Below are 18,936 nucleotides of genomic sequence, written 5' to 3'. Positions count from 1 at the left end.
AAAAAAAAAAAAAAAAAACCAAACTAACCATAAAAAGAAGAGCATATGTGACATCGTGTACTTATATCTGTGTAGCAAACATTGTTGACAAAACATTTGATTATGAGGATACCCTTCTTACCTTTAGCCATCAGAATTTCTCTCGTCGCTATACATCTGAAATCTTTATAATCTGTGATGTTACTAGCCCTCTGCTTACTCAGTTAAGGTCATTTAGTTATTTCGTATGTTGAAAGGCTCCTTTTCATTTCATCAGGGAGTGTCTTAAGCTGATTCCGCATCAGAAGTTTTCATTTGCAAAGATTTGGTTGTTGGCTGCCCAGTTTGAGATTCGGCAGTTAAGACTCAAGGAGGCGCGACTTCTACTTGGAGAAGCAATTGGAAGGGCTCCTAAAGACAAGGTAGTCCCCGCCCCCCAGACATCTTTATGTGGGTTTCTAATATTTCTGAGGGATATCCCTTTGCATGTTACCTAACCTATACATGTCTTCTCTACTATAATACAGATATTTAAGAAGTACATAGAGATAGAGCTGCATTTTGGAAACATAGATCGTTGCAGAAAGCTTTATGAGAAGTACTTGGAATGGTCTCCAGAAAATTGCTATGCTTGGAGCAAATTCGCCGAGTTGGAGCGGTCCTTGTATGAAACGGATAGAGCCAGGGCTATTTTTGAGCTTGCAATTGACCAACCTGCTCTGGATATGCCAGAGCTACTATGGAAGGTATTGTGTTGTTCTACTAGCTGATATGCTTGTGTTTTGTTAAAAAGTTATTTTAGAATGTAATCGTCTCCTAGCAACTCATGTTCTTGCTTAGTGCTGCTTCTGGGACTCCAGGCAGTTCTATTAGGATGACTGTTTTTTGCATAATTAAGCAACTTGGATTTGGTATGAACCCAGAAAAGGAACCGCCTCAATAGTCACTTATTAACTGGAGGTTAGTAGGTCACACCAGCGATGTTCAAAAGCATTATAAGAAAAGATTTAGCACCATTTAACATTGTTTTATGTACGTCAAATCCATCTAGATTCCTTATGTACTAATAAGCCGGTCAAGGATGACTGTCCCTAATTACAGGAGAAGTTTTACCATTGACATCCAATTGACTAATCCTGTATGCCTTTTTTTATGAAGTACTGACTATCTTGTATGTTGTCCCGACTTAGAGAGAAATTTCTTTCAATTCCCACTGTCCATACTCATGGCTATCATTTTGAAAATACCAAACTCCATGGTCTTTTTAAGTGTCATCAATACGTGCAACGTATATGATTTGAAGATTTCCAGGAAGTTGGTAATAGAAGAATAGTTGTGAAGGTCCCCAAGGCCTAGTTCAAGTGGCAAAGGTTTGAGGGACTTGTGGCTTACATCAAAGATTTGAGCCATGCGCCATGAGAACTAAGCCTGGTATTGAAGTGGAGAAGGGTAGCGGGGAAGACCCACTATCCCCGAGTTTCTAAGGTTGCAGCATGTCCCAAGGATAGGCCCCTGACAGGTTTTTCGGTCATAAAAAAGTAAAAGAGTACTTGTGGAAGGAATGTCTGCACTAGGGAAAACAACTAACTAGTTTGAGCATAGGTTTACCCTTTTTCTTAGGATGTTAATAAAAATGGGATAAGAACTGCACAGGGCATGAAAAGAAAACAAAGCTTTTGGGAAAATGCTCATCATGCTTTCTTATGTTATGCATTTGGAGACTAACAGACAGTCACCTCTATACTTTAAGCAAGGGTCCAGTGCTGTGGATTCATTATTTGTCCTGCGCTCCACGTGTTCCTTGTTGCTTAAATGCTTGAATTCTCAGGCCGCCTTTCTGGATATTCCTCAAAACCATTTTTGTACCTTTAGTTTGCTGCTCCCTTATATTAACAAAAGAACTGGTATCCTCACCCAGATTTGTTGGTGTGGTTGTTAAAGAATGACGAAAGTCCCACATCGGTGGTTAATGAGATAGGTGGACTCCTTATAAGGCTTGGGCAATCCTCCTCCCTTTGAGCTAGCTTTTGGGGTGTGAGTTAGGTCTAAGACCTAATTTAACATGGTATCAGAGCAGGACTCGTCTCACCTGATGTTAGGGCCCCCAAAATCAAAATTGCCCACGCACCAGATGCTAAGCACTGGCGTGAGGTGGAGTGTTAAAGAATGACGAAAGTCCCACATCGGTGGTTAATGAGATAGGTGGACTCCTTATAAGGCTTGGGCAATCCTCCTCCCTTTGAGCTAGCTTTTGGGGTGTGAGTTAGGTCTAAGACCTAATTTAACATGGTATCAGAGCAGGACTCGTCTCACCTGATGTTAGGGCCCCCAAAATCAAAATTGCCCACGCACCAGATGCTAAGCACTGGCGTGAGGTGGAGTGTTAAAGAATGACGAAAGTCCCACATCGGTGGTTAATGAGATGGGTGGACTCCTTATAAGGCTTGGGCAATCCTCCTCCCTTTGAGCTAGCTTTTGGGGTGTGAGTTAGGTCTAAGACCTAATTTAACAGTGGTCATGGCCTGTCTAGGTCAGTAATTAATATTGCTTTCAAGTCTATAAGACAACTTAGTGGGAAAAACTAAATCGGCATAGTGGTGAAGCTTCCCAGAAGCATTCATCTTCAGGGAACTATCTTGTAGAATGCCAACAAATAGTCTCTCCTGTTATGTTGAAGGCCTTTTTTCATTTTAATTTTTCTGCTGTTGGTTAAGGGTGAGAGATCATAATATTTGTGCAATTTAGTTTAGGTATATGCAATTACATACATTCTAACAAGCTACTGTTATGCATTTCTGATAGGCTTACATCGACTTTGAGATCTCTGAGGGTGAATTTGAAAGAACTAGAGCACTATATGAAAGACTTCTTAACCGCACAAAACACTTGAAGGTGTGGATAAGTTATGCGAAGTTTGAAGCTTCGGCTATGGATCCAGAGGCTGAGGAAGATATTGAACTGAAAAAGAATTGCCTGCAACGTGCCAGAGGTGAGAAAATTATATGATTACTAGATTCTCCATTACAACATACCCAGTGATCATTAGATTCTCCATTAATTTTGAATTCTGTGTTGATAATAATTTTACTCCTTTTTTTATTTAGATGTTTTTGAGAGGGCAGTTTCTTACTTCAGAAATTCGGCACCCGAACTAAAAGAAGAAAGAGCAATGCTTCTCGAAGAGTGGCTAAATATGGAAAGTGGTTTTGCTGAGCTTGGGGATGTCAGTTTAGTCCGTGCTAAACTACCAAAGAAACTCAAGAAGAGAAGGCAAATAGACATGGAGGATGGTCCAGCAGCGTAAGTTCTTTTACTATATATTTACATATTGATAATCTTCTTTTTTATCTTTTGATTGTTTGTGGCAAAAAACAAATTGGGGAGAGAAAATTTTGTTGGGAGGTTGGTTGAGTCCCTATGTCTTCTTAGTTTTATGTTGTAGAAAAAATGAGTTCTGGTTAAATTGTTTGCTTATATGGCAGTGCTTAGTTTAAATTTAGTCTGCATTCCTTATGTAACTTGATTAGGTGTTTCGCCACTCCCAATTTGTTTGTATATGAAGTCATGAATTAGCGAATTGCTACAAGGAATAACTTTGTTTTGTATTGTAAGGTTTGCTTGGACGTTTGCTGACCCCTTTTGGCATCATATACTTTCAAATTTTGCAGTTATGAGGAGTACATAGACTATCTTTTCCCAGAGGAAACACAGACCACAAATCTCAAAATCTTGGAAGCTGCTTACAAATGGAAGAAGCAGCGAGTTGCATCTGAGGAGGATTAGCCAGCTCTGCTAGCTTCCATTTGATTTTGTGTTCTTTTTGTTTTCCCTTTCTCTCTTGTATTAAATGTTGAAAGAAAAGTTGTGAAGAGTTTGTAATTCACATTGTATCTCTTATCTCAACAAGTCTAATCTGGCATTGTTGTGCACTCAAAAAAGGCGTGGCACAGGAGGCCTAGTAGAATGCTGTGTAGTGAGACGGAGTAATCCAAATTTTTTTTTATGTTACGTTCTCATGGCAACGATATATTGTAAATTATGTTAGTGTACTTCAACCAGTTTGAACATAGTTCATCTATCTTGATCATTTCCCTTATTACCTTTTCAATAGCAGAAGGAAGTGATTCATTTGCTTAATTTCTTTCATTTGGGATAATTGATTAAAGGGACTGAGTTTTAAATTTCTTTGATCTTACAAATAGCATCACTGTCCTAAATGCCCTGTTTGTTTGTTGAAGATCTGATAAATTATGGTCAGGCAGTTGCTTTCTTGATAAATGCTTTGTATCGTTTTACACTGCGGAAATTTATGTGGTCACCAAGAGGTATGGTGAAATGGATGTGTGATTGTTTCACCCTTCATTGAAATTTTGTCTACACTTTCTGAGAATGTGGTGCTGCAAAAATTAGATGGTTGATAAAAAATCTATATTTGTTTGTCCAGTCTATAGCCCATGTAGATGAAGATGAGGCCAAAGGGATATTTCTCTGCTGTTATTTGAATTATCATTATCAGTTTTGATATTTATGGTGAAATGATCTAAGTTTGATGAAAATAATTTGAATCAAAATACTCTCAAGTTGAGTGAGAGAAATGGCTGTCAGAGCGAATTGGGACATGCAAGTCATGACAGACTTATAGAGTTACATTAGACCTACTAGTCATCACGTTGATATTTGTCATGCTTTCAGAGCTACCAAAAAAAAGATAAGAAGACTCAAATTGGGACGTACAAGTCATGGTAAACTGATATGATTTAGTGTTATATTCAACATATATGTCTTATTTGAATTCTCACAAACCATATCGAATTTTCATGATTTCAAAGTTATGACAGAAAAAGACTAAACACAATTGTTTCTCGCCCACAAATTCAGCGTAGCTGCACCTGCTATTATGGTTCATCCTAAAACTTTTGCTAAAACAGTAAAAGTAGTCATGAAGAAGATCTTAAAATGACCGATGTACGAAACAGAAATGAGATATTTAGGACATTTGTACATGTTAAAAAAACTCTATCTTCTGTTACAATAAATAAGAAGGTGAATTCCTATTCCACTGAATTAGAAGAATCAAGAGCAAATTCACAACACAGAAGACATTCTTTAACTTCTTTTCTCATTGCTCCCTTCTGGTTTCCCAATCCTCGGATCAGAAAGTGAGAACTTCTTTACTTTCTGCAAAAGAACATGAAAATCACCATTATATGCAAATTACAACTCACAACAAGACACAGATTACTTCTCACTATATATAAACAAGTGTAATGAACACTAACGAAAATAATTAATGAATCAATAACCACTACGCACAAGGGGGCTAAAACTTATAGTAGCTTCTCCTGCTGAAATATAATCCTTTGAATGAGAAGATATGTTGGAGTGTTAAAAAAATATTTCATCCGAATTTGAAAACAGAAACTACTACAAGTTTCTTATGAATGTTTTCTGCTTAGATGCATAACAGAAAGCCTCATGCAAGAACAAAATGTTCATTATTAAGCTTTTCTTCGACACATACTTCTCTTTCAAGAATTAGCCTCCACTAAAGAAGCCAAATTGGTGGTATTTGGAAAGCAAACCAACTGACAGGAAACATGCTCCCATAATGAGCTTTTACCTACAAGGCAATTTTCGCTGCAGTAGCAAGATATTTGATAAGCTTAAATGGAGTAACATGGTCAGTAGGATTCATTCATATAGCTGACCTCAACTTGGTTTGGAAAGAGCTATTGTGGGGTTATATGATAGAAGGATGTCTACAAAAGTGGGTAAGCTTTACGAAATAGTTATAAGACCGACAATGCTATATGATAGTAAATGTTGAGCTGCTAAAGTCCAACATATCCACAAGATGAGTGTTGCAGAGATGCGGATGCTAAGATAGACATGCGGTCATACAAGAATAGATAAGATTTATAAAGGCCACAATCGCCGGAAGGTGCAACTAACACAGATTGAGGATAAAATGAGGGAAGGTCGGAGATTGTTAAGTCGTCATACATCAACTTATAAATGCACCGCTCTATAGGTGTGAAACTACTGAGAGTGATAGTGTTAAAAGGGGGCGAGGCATACCTAAAATCACATGAAAAGAAGTTGTCGTGGAAGACCTGGGCACAGTAAAACAAAAAAATCCATATAGGTGATATATACTAGTTGAGAATAGGTTTTAGTTTTGTTAATAAGTTGATCTTGAAACTATTGTTTCAATATGTGTATTCTAACCTTATCACAGATTTATACATCTATAAATATATAGAGGACTTTTATTTTCTATTACTACTATTTATATGAATATATATAATTTATTTTTCACAGTTATATTTATTTGGTATGACGATGATACGATTTGAACTGAAACTAAAAACATGGTTAGTGAGGATTCATATAGCCAACCCCAACTTGTTTAGGACTGAGATATCGTTGTTAGAGTACATATATAACAAGGAATAATGTGTTAAATGTTCGGTAGGCACTCCCAAACCGTGTATCTTTTTAAGTACAGGAGCAACTGCTCCATCTGTCAAACATGATCTACCAGAAGTCCAGAACAGTTTACATTGACAAATTTATTGATGAAATTTCAGAATATGAGACTTCTCAAAAAAAAAATCACAACATGAGAACAGGAAATAGTAAAGGTGTTAGTGGCAAAATAGTATTGAGTTTAGTTTTATGATGTTGTGAAGTGATCTGTTTTCTTACATTTCTATCATGCAGCGATTGAACCTTTATAAAGTCTATATCAGTCTATTCTGGCATAAGGTTTCTGAAACTAGACCCAACCTTTTGCACTAGCTTTCAACATTTGTATGTCCACTGTCTCATCTAAGTGTCCACTTAGATTTTAACATAACACTGTCTGATATTATCATGCTTTACCTTCAAAATAACATGCTTTAATTACAGAAATACAATATTGGCCTAACAGTGGCATCACCTATTTTTTGTCTGTCTCCACTGAAAAGATCCTAGATATTCATTGTCTAATCAACATGACATCGGTAAATTAGCAATAAAAGGTTACAAATCTACTTGATATTTGCAATGTGCAACAGAATAACAAGCTCAAGATTATTTTTTAGCTGTCTTTGTCTTTTCTACTCTAATTCTTTTCCTTACATATGTAAAAAAGGGAAACAAGAGAAAATTAATTAGCTTCTCATGAATCATGAGTAAATCATTTCCTCACCTTCCAATGATCTTGAAGGGCAAGCAAGCATATCAAAGAAATTAACCATTGGACATGAAATTTGAACTCAACATTCAAGTAGTTTCTAACATTACTCATAACTCAGCAAAAACAGAACACACTAGGTGAGATCTTCCGATATGCCTTAGTTTTGGTGGCGGGTGGGAGGTGGCAAATACCTAGTGGGATAATCGAGATGCTTGTAAGCAGACTCTGACACCATTGTTATTATAAAAGTTTCTCATAACAATTGGTGTATCTACCACGATCTCATCTATCACAAGCACCTCTGGAAACAACATGGTTCTATCACGCCAACAAGAATATTCTATCACTTCCGCGAAACAATTCCTCAAAACTCATTTTGTTTTCTTAAACATTTACAATGAACGAACAAGACTAGCTAATCACTGCTTAAAGATTCTGTTTTCCCCTGATTCCATGATCAAGAAGTTAGCATCATACAGCCTGCAACTCTAGAACAAAAAAATAATTTTGTTTAACTCAACATGTAGTTTATCTACATCTAAAGATGGTAGAAAACAAGAAATCCTCTAGCCTCTGCATTTCTAAAATTTGATGTGTCCTAAATCAGCTTGCACCTAGGTCTAGTCAACATAATACCTGCTACTTCCCACTAACAAGTATCAGGTAAATCTACAGGCTTAAACTCACTTAGTGTCACCTTAGGTCCTAAGGTTGTTACGCCAAGGTACAAAGGAGTATAATATTATCCGTTTGCGCCCAATGCTACAAAACGGCTAAATGGAGCACTTGGTTGAATGTTAATTTATTTACCCAGAGGACAATGAATCAATTCACGCTCAATGCATAGTTCCCTTTCTTTTTGTTAGTGATGCACTCATGTTCTACAAATCCTAAATTCGCCTCTGTGGCTCTGCCTCCGCCCCTACATTACTTATAACTCAATTTGGTTCAGGAAAAAAAGGTTTTTTTCTCTAAATCCTTAATTATAGTACCTCTACCCAGACTATCTAGTTATCAACCACACAAAGGTGCAAAAATGCAAAATCAAAACTCAAATGAAGCAAATATTCAACAGCTACGAAAAAACACTAATTTTATCAAACCAAACAACACTAGAAAAAATGGAAAATTACCTTGTTGATTACGCATTGGCGCAAAGCTTCAAGCAACCTTAGGCATTTCTCGTTATCGTAACTCGATTCAGTGGTGCAATTTAGGAGATCAAGTGCTTCTTGCCCACAAACAGGTTGAAGACTTTCCGGGGCATCCATGAAAAAGCTTGAGGATTTTGTGAATTAGGGTTTATGGAATTGTGAATGTAAGTATAAAGATTGAAATTCTGGAATCTCTTGCCCACTGTTTGTTTTTCTTTTACTTACACAAAACAGTGGGCATTTTTCTTCTTCTTCAAGAATGTTTCAAAAGGAGACAATGATGCTTTTAGAAAACTCTAGAACTTCTTCATATTATGATGTTTGTATTTAGCTATATATTTTATTTAGTCACCCGAATTACGATCTATCCATTAGTTGTTTATCTAAACTTTTGGCACTAAGTTGGACTGATTGACGGATTATGCAGCCGGTTCATGATCGGGTTGGATATTAGGTTGGGAGTATTGGATATAATCGGTGTGAGTTATATCACTTATATCGAATTTGAAGTAACTATGCGATTTCTTTCAGTTAAAAAATATTTTTTTTAATTTTTGTTTAGAAAGTATATTATTTTTTTAAAAGTATTTAAGATTGAATTATTTTTCATTAAAATGTGTAATGTCGAAGGAATATGTTAGTTATGATATTTAGTATGCTTAACAAATGGATCGGCTGATTTAACTTGTTTCGCTTATTTAGTTGAGTTTTGAACTTGGCTGATTTTGGGTCTTCAAGGTGTACCAACAAAGCATGTCTCATAAGTTTTGCGTTGGTTTGATATGGACTATTATCGATTCAATCTAGTTCCATATCAATTTGGTTCGATTTACACTCTTACATTCAACTAAATTATTCAGATTTCAACATATTTAAGAATAAACGATATATGAAGCGTTTATATATTTTCCGTGCTAAATAATGTTTGTTTGGTTGACAAATATAATTATTTCCTTTTAAATAGTTAGTAAAAGAATTTCAAAAACTTCTTTGTTGCGAATCAAACTTTAACAATATTTTTATCAAGTAATAGTTTTACTCTTTTAGTGTCGATTTAAGTTTATAGTGCCTTTCTTTTTTCTTTTTTTATTTTTCTTTGCCTTTTTTTTTTTTAGAGTTCTGATGCATAACATTTGGAAATCTTATCGTAATGTTAGGAAAAAATTGTATATTTTATCATGTTTAAATTTTATTATACTAGATATATTGTTGTTATTGAAAAGGAGCTCTGATGCAAAACTAAAATTTCAATATTAAAGGAGGTGAGCAATGGATATGTTTACTCCTTACCTAATTATAGGTTTTGATTTTGAATACTCAATACAAAAAAATCTTTGCTAGAGGGTGTTTCCCCTAAATAGACTCTATAGGACACGAATTCAAATTACTTTGACAAGTTTTTAATATGGAGCGCTTTCTTCAAATGAATTTTTATAGAGCACGAATTTGAATTAGTCAAACTCCAATATAAATATCGGACAGGACACCAAAACAAAATTAGGAAGTCATTGTGAAATTGTCCTCGTGAAAAAAAGGTTAATATAAATTTCGAACAAGACATCAAAACAAAATTAGAAAGTCTTTGTGAAATTGTCTCATGAAAAAAAGTTTTAAAAACGCACAAAATTAGAAAGTCATTGCGTTGTCTCATGAAATAAAGTTTAAAAAACGCCCACCGTGGGGCTCGAACCCACGACCACAAGGTTAAGAGCCTTGCGCTCTACCAACTGAGCTAGACGGGCAATTTTTGTTAATATTTTGTGATATTTAAATTTATTTATATTCCTTCAGTGCTCACACATATGTAACAAGAACAAGAATCTGGCCAAACATAAAAGGAAAAGAAAAATAAATAACCAGAGCTAGAAAAAATAACACCTGATATTACTACACTCTGCAAATCAAACACAAATTCATGATTTTCATTTCTAGTAAAATCAAAGAAAAATCGGAGTTAGATATGTATATATTTTTAGAGTACTATACTTTTGTTTTTATTATTATATACATCAGAAGTAAGTAATTAAATCGTCACCAACAAAATAAAAATTCATATAACCCACCAATTACACTATTAAAATCTCCAAGTACTTAAACTTTCATCATACTTTCATGTAATGTTTTAGTTTCCACACTTTAAAAGAAGTCGCTAAAGCAAATAACATCTTTTAATTTTATTCAAACAGCCAAGATTGAAAATAAAATCCAGAGTATCCTTTATGAAATTTCAATTTGATTTGTACATCTTAGAATAGAAGATACTAAAATAATATGTATATATACTATTAATGTATTTAGTATGTATAGCACCTATTTATTTGATATGTTAATACACATATAATGTATGATATTACGTATATCACGTTTGAGTTGAAATTGGTATCCATTATCATATTTAATTAACGAATGTGTATCAAAAAGTATGGAATATATTTTGATAGTATATCAATTTGAAGTAAATGAATGAAAGGATAAAACGGAGAGATTTAAGGAGAGAGATTTAGATGGAATAAAAATAGAGAGATTTAATGAGACGAGTCTAGTGTGTTTGGTTTGAAGGAAAATGTTTCCGATTTTTTTTTTCTTATAAGTGAATTTCTAACTTATTTTCTAGTGAGCAAACTATGTTGTCTCAAGAACATTTAGAAGTAAGTTAGGAAAACACCACGAGGGTGAAGAGTGGGCTATTGGGGGAGACGAGGGGTGAGAAGGTCAACGGGTGTAGGTTGAGGTCGTTGGGAGGAGACCATGAATTGGAAAATCACTTGTGGAACTTATTTTTCCTTTTCTCACTAGGAAAGTCATTTTCTTATTTTTTTAAAGAACTTGTTTTCCCGAAAAAATATTTTGACCAACTAAAATTTTCTCACGATTAGTCGGACAAAATTTTTGGAAAACATTTTCATAGGAGGAAAATGACTTCCTTAATAGATGTTGGAAAATAAGTTTCATAAGCAACGTTTTGTAGCAAACTACCCTTGAAATAAACTTCCGCATAGAAGTTTGGGAATGATCTGCAGGCAAGTAAGTGATAACTAAAGTGCAGATGCAAAGGGTTAAAATGCGTACTTTGAACCCAACATAGAGCTTTAACACCATAACTGATAACATTCTTGCAAGCACAGAGAAAATCAAATTGTTTCAGGAAGGACCCTGTTCGACTTTCCCGCCTTTAAGTTTGATTATGCATAAGAACACAATTTCTTAATACATAATATATAATACTAAATACAACATCAGCCTTTAAGTTTGATTATGCATAAGAACACAATTTCTTAAATACATAATATATAATACTAAATACCACAGTAGGGACGGAGCCCCATGGTCACAGCAACTATTCCATAGATAATACAAAATACCACAGCAGGGATGGAGCCCTCCCTCCAGAGATGGTCACAGCAACTATCCCATGGCAAATTTTTGAGTCCAGCTCCGGGCAGTTGTCTCATACTTGCTCCTATCAGTTTTGTACATATGAGCAATCTCCGGCACCAAAGGGTCATCAGGATTAGGGTCTGTCAGCAGAGAACAGATAGAGAGCAGTACCTGCAAGGGACAAATTAATTAACCCCCTATAATACACCCAACTAAAATCCAATCTGATGAATGCCCAGCCTGCACTTGATTGGTTGATGAATTATGAGACTGGTAAAATAGTTCAAATTTACTTTTTCAAAAATCTCAGGATGTAAATAACCAAAACAAAAAGACCGATGTGTGGTAAGGCTGGTAACCTATACCAAGAAATTCAACTAACCTTGGAGATGGTAAGTGCAGGGCTCCACTGTTCCTTCAAAATGTCTAGGCATATGCTGCCATTGCTATTGATGTTCGGGTGGAAAACCTTTGTCCTGAAAGCTACCTGCACATTTATCCATAAAATGAAGATGAGAAATTTGCTAACAGGAAGAAAAATAAATTAGAAGTAAAGGAGGTTGCAGAACAACATCACGTGGGGAAGTGACATCCACGTCGCTCGTTGATTTTGCACATAGAAGTTCTTTAAACTTACGTGCTTTGGCAAATAGATCTTGAAACATATTATGTCACAGTTAAAAAGATGTGAAGAGAAATTCTTTTATGTGATTCTCAAGCAATGTGCAAAACTTGCACTTAAGTTGTTAATACACCTATAAGAAAGGAGCACCGAGATTCCAAAATCTCATGGTTTGTCAATGCACCAAGCCTCGACTAAAAGAGAAATCTAAGCCATACTTCTTCAATTTGCACAATATGATATACTCTTCCTACCTTAGATCAGGCGTACCACTTGGTTGAAATAAACAAGTGGACAAACTATACTCTCTTGCTGATAATAGACTAGATTTCTATGCATTGGTAACTTAGCAAGCGTTGCAGAACAGTTTCTCAAATAACAACAAGACTCAGTACTAGACCTTCATGAACTGCATTAACAGAATGCACTCTGCCAATGATAGTAATCCACGGCCTTTTACCATGGCTTCCTTATCATCGAAGCTCAGTCCACCAAACAGGAGACATATATCCATTTGAAACTGTAATCGCAGGGCATGGGACCAGCCACAAAACTAAAGTTGAACTCAGGTGCTTTCATATGTAGCATCATCTTCTCAAATACAGTGTGCTCTGCCTCCTTAAATCTTGTAACATGAGCTATTGCTGCTCCTAGTTTTTGGGGGAAAAGAACTAACAAGATTAAAATATAATGGACTTGATGACATGGTTTCTAAAATCGGCAAGATTACATATGATGGTGTCAAACACCCAGAATTCAAAATTCATTGAAGGCCATTTACAAATGTGAGTTGTGACTTTGTATAGGAAATGAAAAGGATCACAATCAACAGTTGACACCAGTTGAGTTGAGATTTCATATCTATGCTTACCTAATAAAGTTAATAAAATGAACAAAGAAGCTTCAATCCAGTTGTTACAGTAAAATTACAAGCCTAAAATGATACAAATTCGATTTTATAAAAGAAGCAAGAGAAGTTTCAGAAATATCATGTTAATAAGCAAACAAACAAGTTGATCATCAAGTTGTCATCAACAATACAGATCCCTAATTTCATACCTTTGGTGGCTTGAACGGATAGTCAGGTGGAAAATGAATAGTAACAAGAAACACTCCACCAGAATAGGGACTGTCAGATGGACCCATGATTGTTGCTTGCCAATGAAACATATCTTCAGCTACTGGGCCTAATACAGATAACATAAGCAAGAACACAAGAAATGAGAAAACAACTTGCCACATGCAGACCTTTAAACAAGTTTCTTCAGCAACTCACAATACAAGCAGCTGATTTAATATAACACAAGAATCGGAGAACAGCTTTGCAGATGTTAATGAGGGCCTGAGGCTCTACTTAAATTCCTAGAGTCTCCATAGTTTTTTCTTCTTTTTTTTCCAGTAAGATTCTTCCTAGAATAGTACTAGGTATGTTGTTGTTGTTGTAGTTGCATCTTCCTAGAATAGCAGCTGTCAAAAAAATGAAGGGACTTTTAACAGAGGGTAGGAATGACTAATTACACATAGTTTGCGGAGTTTTTGCCCTTAAAATAATGTTAATTGATTTTATTTTCCAAGTCGATGCTGAATACCAATCCATTTGACCTGCTATCAAACTCAAGATTTCTCTTTGATTTTAACCATCTTGTTAGGATCTATTTTGGGATGAGCTAAGTTCTACCAAGACTCTCATTTGCAGCCCATTAAATGTCATATAAGCTCAAAGCACACAAACAGAGTATGACCTGATATTCCCTCTCCTGTCCAAAGCCAAAAGGGGGAAAAAATCAAGAAGCAATTGAATTTATGCAATCATGTGCCAGAAGAACAGGGTTTGGTTCACTGAGTAGTATGGTGCGATATGTGTGGTAGGTGCATGTCATGAGTTTGAAACCTGATGTGAACCCCAAGTGCGGTATTTAAGTAGAAATGATTTATGGGTTACTAATAATCAATATATATATCTATATTATGCAAACAGCACGAAGCCCCTAGATGAATTGTTGTTCGCCTTTTATAGTCTTTTAAAAAAGAGTTCACACAAAATAGTCATTAATATTTCCCTAATATTTAAGACTACAAAATCAGCTAAATTTAATAATCACAAATTCACAATTAATACTGCGTTGTGCTTATCCTATCTTAAGTGGTGTGTTTGTTGATGAGTGGTGGACATCAACTGTTTGTTGTTTATATTCTTTTGTTAAACTTCCTTTGCTCTTAAATTGCTTAGTATTCAGTCCAAAGTATTTTGGGTATATATTGAAATAATGTAAGAGAGGTATCTCCTTTATAATTGAACTATTAATCAGTAACTTCTTCAATCCAAGGTGACATGATAAATGTTTATACATTCAACACAATTCTATCTTCAAGAACACATCGAATCCCAGCATATAAAATTACATCGACACATAATATATACACCTAATCAGATATTCTCTTTAACAAGTCAAAAGTTCATTTGATTTAAGATTTTGGCCGAAATAATGATCTAGAGAATATGTAAAAAGAAGATTATAGAAGAATTTGACACTTCCTTTAAGATCTAAAGATTTTAAGCCAGAAAAAGAAAATCACATTAGGGAACTTTTAAGCACTTTGAACTCCTTTAGGTTTAGGAGTAGTTTTATTTGTTATTAAATTTTAACCAATTAATTCTCTATTAAATGTTTTAGGTCAAAATTCAAGTACTTTCAACTTCTTTTAGGTTTAGGAGTTCAATTACATTGACACTTAATCAGACCTTCTCTTTTACTAGTAATGAGCTAGATGTGATTTAAGCTTTTCGCCGAAATAATGATCTGGAGAATTTGCATAAAGAATATCAGAGAAGAATCTGACACTTCCTTTAAGATCCAGAGATATTAAGCCAGAAGAAAAAAATCACATTAGGGAACTTTCGAGCACTTTGAACTCTTTTTAGGTTTAGGAGTTGTTTCATTTGTTATCAGATTTTAACCAATTTTTTTGATGACAGATTTTAACCAATTAATTCTCTATTAAATGTTTTAGGTCAAAATTCGAGTACTTACAACTCCGTTTAGGTTTTGAAGTCTTCTTTATGTATTTTTTTTTTTGAAAAGGTTAACTGGAAGTTTTCTTTATGTTATAACACGGAAAAATCACATTAAAAACTTTTCGAGTACTTTGAACTCCTTATAGGGTTAACATTAAAGAATAATCTTTATATCAAAGAAAACAAAACTTTATTTACCTGATAGTTTTAGTTATTTAATCAGATCCTATGCCTAAACTATATCATTTGACAAGTTTTAATCAATTGAAAGTTTCTTTTAAATCTATTTCTTTACAAATTTGTTCGCTTTTTTCGACTTGATGAAGATAACCAAATGCCCAAAATGCTTTCAAGCATGTATTCATCCCCAAAATTCAACTTAACCTAAACTATTATTCTTTGCAGGTTGAGCAGACACCCAATTACATTGAATTCAACTATTGCATCAACCCAATTTTACTTCTCAATTCAAATGAATGTTGCATTTATCTCGACATCAATTATTATAACACAAATAAAACTAGTACACAAATAAAAACATCTTCAACTCTATACACTTCCCCCAAACTAGAAATGTTAACCATTTAATCATGAAGCTGAACAATCAAAACAATAAATTTTAGAGAAGATCTGTTCAGATATAGAAAAAGGAAAATAAAAAAGAAGTAGCAAACCTATAACCTCAACAAAGCCAGCAAGAACAGTACTAGAATTTTTTAGAAAAAATAGTTAAAAGTAGAAGGAGAAGAAAAAGGTACCAGCACTGCAAGAGGTAGGAGGATCTTTCTGGAGATCCTTCAGCTCCTTGAGAATCCGCTTGGATGCCATAGCAGACCAAATCCCTAACTTAACATAAAACAAAACCCTAGATCAACTCCGAATGCACAAATTTACACATACAGGAAGATAATCAAACACCATAAAAGCACAACTGAAGAAGAGATGAGAAGAATTTTTACCTCAGAGATCCTCCTGTGGTACTGCAATTCAGAATTCTGGAACTGGTGAAGAAACAATTAGGACTCCATTTTTTTTATATATATAGCAGAGAAGAAAAATGAGAAAGTGCTTTTGATCTGTAACGTATCAGTGAGAGGTAATTTTCACCTACAACCCCTAGTGCTTTGAGGATGTGACAATTAGATCCCTTAATTATTTAAAAGTGGCAGACACCTACCAAACTTTTCTAGTTATGGGCTACTTTCATCGTGCCTTAGTATCCATAACATTGGGCGCCCCGAGCAGGTCGCACAAGTATCAACCATACATGTGTCGTGTCTTAATGTCAATCGTGATAATCAGCATCTGGTAGAAGGGCAATGTGGAGGCGATAGTCACTTAAAAATGTTGTATTGCATGTCCTAAGAGTGTCAATGAGTTTATGAAGGACATGAGGTGAGTTCAGGGTCTAGCCTATAGGTGACGGTGATGTGCATGCAACGAGTGCCACTATCGTACATTCTTGAGCAATAGTTGGAATGTAGAAAATTAACATAAAAGTTTTGTTACTAGGATATTTTTAGATATGATTACCAAGTTTGGTGTCATTTGAAGTTTGTTTACATTTGGGCTTGACTTAGCCGAGAAGTAGTGGCATTGCCATAATTAGTTTAAGCTTCTGAAGGCTATAACTTGTTCCATGAGTATGGGATGAAACTTCACAGAGGTGTGAACAAAGTCAAAAGGAGTTGTTAGGAACAAATGGCACCTGATTTAGAGTTCATATGAGATCGGGAAAACTCATCATTATTTTCGAACAGAAACATGTCTACTCTTCACACTTGAGTTCATTTTTTAAAGCATATATAACATGGGTGTAGTTTATTTCTTTTAACCACATATAAAAAGGGTATGCATGGTGACAACCTACCAGCCTTCCCCATGTTTGTTGACAGTGGATCACCCTAAGTATGTTGCCTTAAGGAGGAACCTCAAGGGCCTTAAAGAGTGCCTAAGGTATCCGTACGAGTTTGGGAACTCTATGAATGGTGCATGGACTATGGCTAACGTTGGGCGCCGAACAAGTAGTGAAGGCTTGATAGTTGGAAAGATTAGGACTTGTCGGCTACCCTTGTTATGAAATAAGACCTCTATGTCTATTGAGCTATCGAGGGGCTCTTTACAAATCCTCGTTAATTGACTTGTGAGCTTGGGTGGGTTTGTCTATGCGAGCAAGGGTTTGTTGTTTTCCAAGACGTGCATTTGTGGGGCGAATTTGCGCTATCTGAGATGTAGTACAGTATGTGAGTTTTGTTTGGAAATGTCATAAGATAGTCGAAGGCATGATATGTAAGGCGCACATGACCAAGGCTAAGGATCAGATGTTTTCTTACTCAAGCTAAGTGTAAGTCACATACACATACACAAAGAAATTGTTAAGCTTGAGGACAAGGTTGTGCGCGCGAGAACGATACTCAAGTTCAGGTGAGGGACTAGTATGCTTGTAGCCAACCCCTAATGTACGCATGAGCAAGATCCAACGTATAAGATGTTTCCCAATATCATGCTAGAAAGTTAAGCCTACGATCATGGAATCGAGTAAGAGGTAGCGCTAAAGCTAAGACTTTGAGGCAAGCTTCGCCATAGGCATACGGTAGTGCCAAAAATCTTAGGACAATCATTAGGCTAGCTTGTAGCCTATTGGGACTATAAGTGTCACACAAGTGTGTGCCACTTACACTAAGAAGGAGTCAAATCAGAAAGAATTGATTAGATCATAATCGAGCATATGATGATGTTTCTTATATCGAATAAGGAATATTTATTTGAATCACTATCACCTATTTGACTTGGACCAGTGTTGCCTTCATACATCCTGAACCACTTTGTGTTATGACGACCAATGATGCTCACCCTACAACATCATTGTCCTCCACAACATTTTACTTTGCAGCTAAAGTGCACTCACAATAGTGCCTTGTGTGAGACCAATCAGCCTCTAGCCCAATGCCTGAGCTCAACCAAGTTGTAATTGTAGTCAAGTGATATTAACTAGAGTTTTCAAACTATGTTTCGTTTTTTCATCCTATGACTAGCCTTTTTTGCATATAAGTAAACGCTTCCAAAGAAGAGATAGGCATCTGATATTTTCTCCTGAAACCAAGAAACTAGAGATGTTCATGATTTGGTTTGAATCAATTTTTAGGATAAAATCAAAATTAAGTCAATTTTTAAATAATTAAAATTGAACCAGACTAAATACAATTCATTAGGTTCATGGGATAAATGCATTATATTATTTAAAAACGAGATTGATATGATATAATATGTCAAATATGTGTCGTGTATTTTCTAAGTCAAAAGACAATAGTTTGGTGATTTTATTGTCTTAAAAAACAAAAGTGACTTCAGTTAGACATCCTCATAAATTGAGTGACTCTATTGTCCAAAATATAACAAAAATGACCATGGTAGGATTTTTCCAAAAGTTGAATGACCATTCATGAAATTATTCATGCAATTAAGTTGGTCATTTACAGACTCGTCTGATGAAGCAGGATCAAGTGACAAGTGTCCAACGTTTGTTAGGGGTGAGTCAAGGTCAACAAAGCTATAAATTTTGATTTAGATTTTCAAATTTTATCATTAAATATTTGTTTGACCA

At 35.2% G+C, this 18,936-nt stretch overlaps 2 protein-coding genes, 1 long non-coding RNA gene and 1 other non-coding gene across 5 annotated transcripts in view; 1 reads left to right on the top strand and 3 right to left on the bottom strand.

Moving 5' to 3' along the window:
* The window catches only part of LOC125862027 (uncharacterized), an 8,916-nt gene extending 4,836 nt beyond the window's left edge, over positions 1-4,080 (top strand). Inside the window, exons 3-7 of the mRNA XM_049541999.1 lie at positions 257-401; positions 507-725; positions 2,782-2,968; positions 3,084-3,279; positions 3,648-4,080. Of these exons, the coding sequence (XP_049397956.1) occupies positions 257-401; positions 507-725; positions 2,782-2,968; positions 3,084-3,279; positions 3,648-3,762 (862 nt within the window). The 3' untranslated portion in view covers positions 3,763-4,080. The remainder of the gene's footprint in view (positions 1-256; positions 402-506; positions 726-2,781; positions 2,969-3,083; positions 3,280-3,647) is intronic.
* Positions 4,081-5,085: 1,005 nt separating this feature from the next.
* On the bottom strand, positions 5,086-8,424 carry LOC125862043 (uncharacterized). Its single transcript, XR_007446013.1, has 3 exons — positions 8,296-8,424; positions 6,688-6,864; positions 5,086-5,157 (listed from the first exon to the last, which is right to left on the bottom strand). It is a non-coding gene; the product is annotated as an uncharacterized LOC125862043 (long non-coding RNA).
* A 1,561-nt stretch (positions 8,425-9,985) lies between these two features.
* On the bottom strand, positions 9,986-10,058 carry TRNAK-CUU (transfer RNA lysine (anticodon CUU)). The gene has a single exon. It is a non-coding gene; the product is annotated as a tRNA-Lys (tRNA).
* A 1,314-nt stretch (positions 10,059-11,372) lies between these two features.
* LOC125862042 (ubiquitin-conjugating enzyme E2 28) lies at positions 11,373-16,485 on the bottom strand. 2 transcript variants are annotated; one of them, XM_049542018.1, is made up of 5 exons: positions 16,292-16,485; positions 16,091-16,178; positions 13,376-13,503; positions 12,077-12,181; positions 11,373-11,865 (listed from the first exon to the last, which is right to left on the bottom strand). In XM_049542018.1, the coding sequence occupies exons 2-5, from the start codon at positions 16,158-16,160 to the stop codon at positions 11,722-11,724; spliced, it is 447 nt and encodes a 148-aa protein (XP_049397975.1). In that variant the 5' UTR covers positions 16,161-16,178; positions 16,292-16,485; the 3' UTR covers positions 11,373-11,721. The 2 variants fall into 2 exon arrangements, with proteins under 2 accessions (XP_049397975.1, XP_049397974.1); XM_049542017.1 differs by having other exon boundaries at positions 16,091-16,174; positions 16,292-16,430.
* Positions 16,486-18,936: the final 2,451 nt, after the last annotated feature.

Source organism: Solanum stenotomum, chromosome 4 (assembly GCF_019186545.1).
Source record: "Solanum stenotomum isolate F172 chromosome 4, ASM1918654v1, whole genome shotgun sequence".
In the NCBI taxonomy this organism is placed as follows: domain Eukaryota; kingdom Viridiplantae; phylum Streptophyta; class Magnoliopsida; order Solanales; family Solanaceae; genus Solanum; species Solanum stenotomum.
This window is presented reverse-complemented; position numbering and strand designations above follow the sequence as displayed.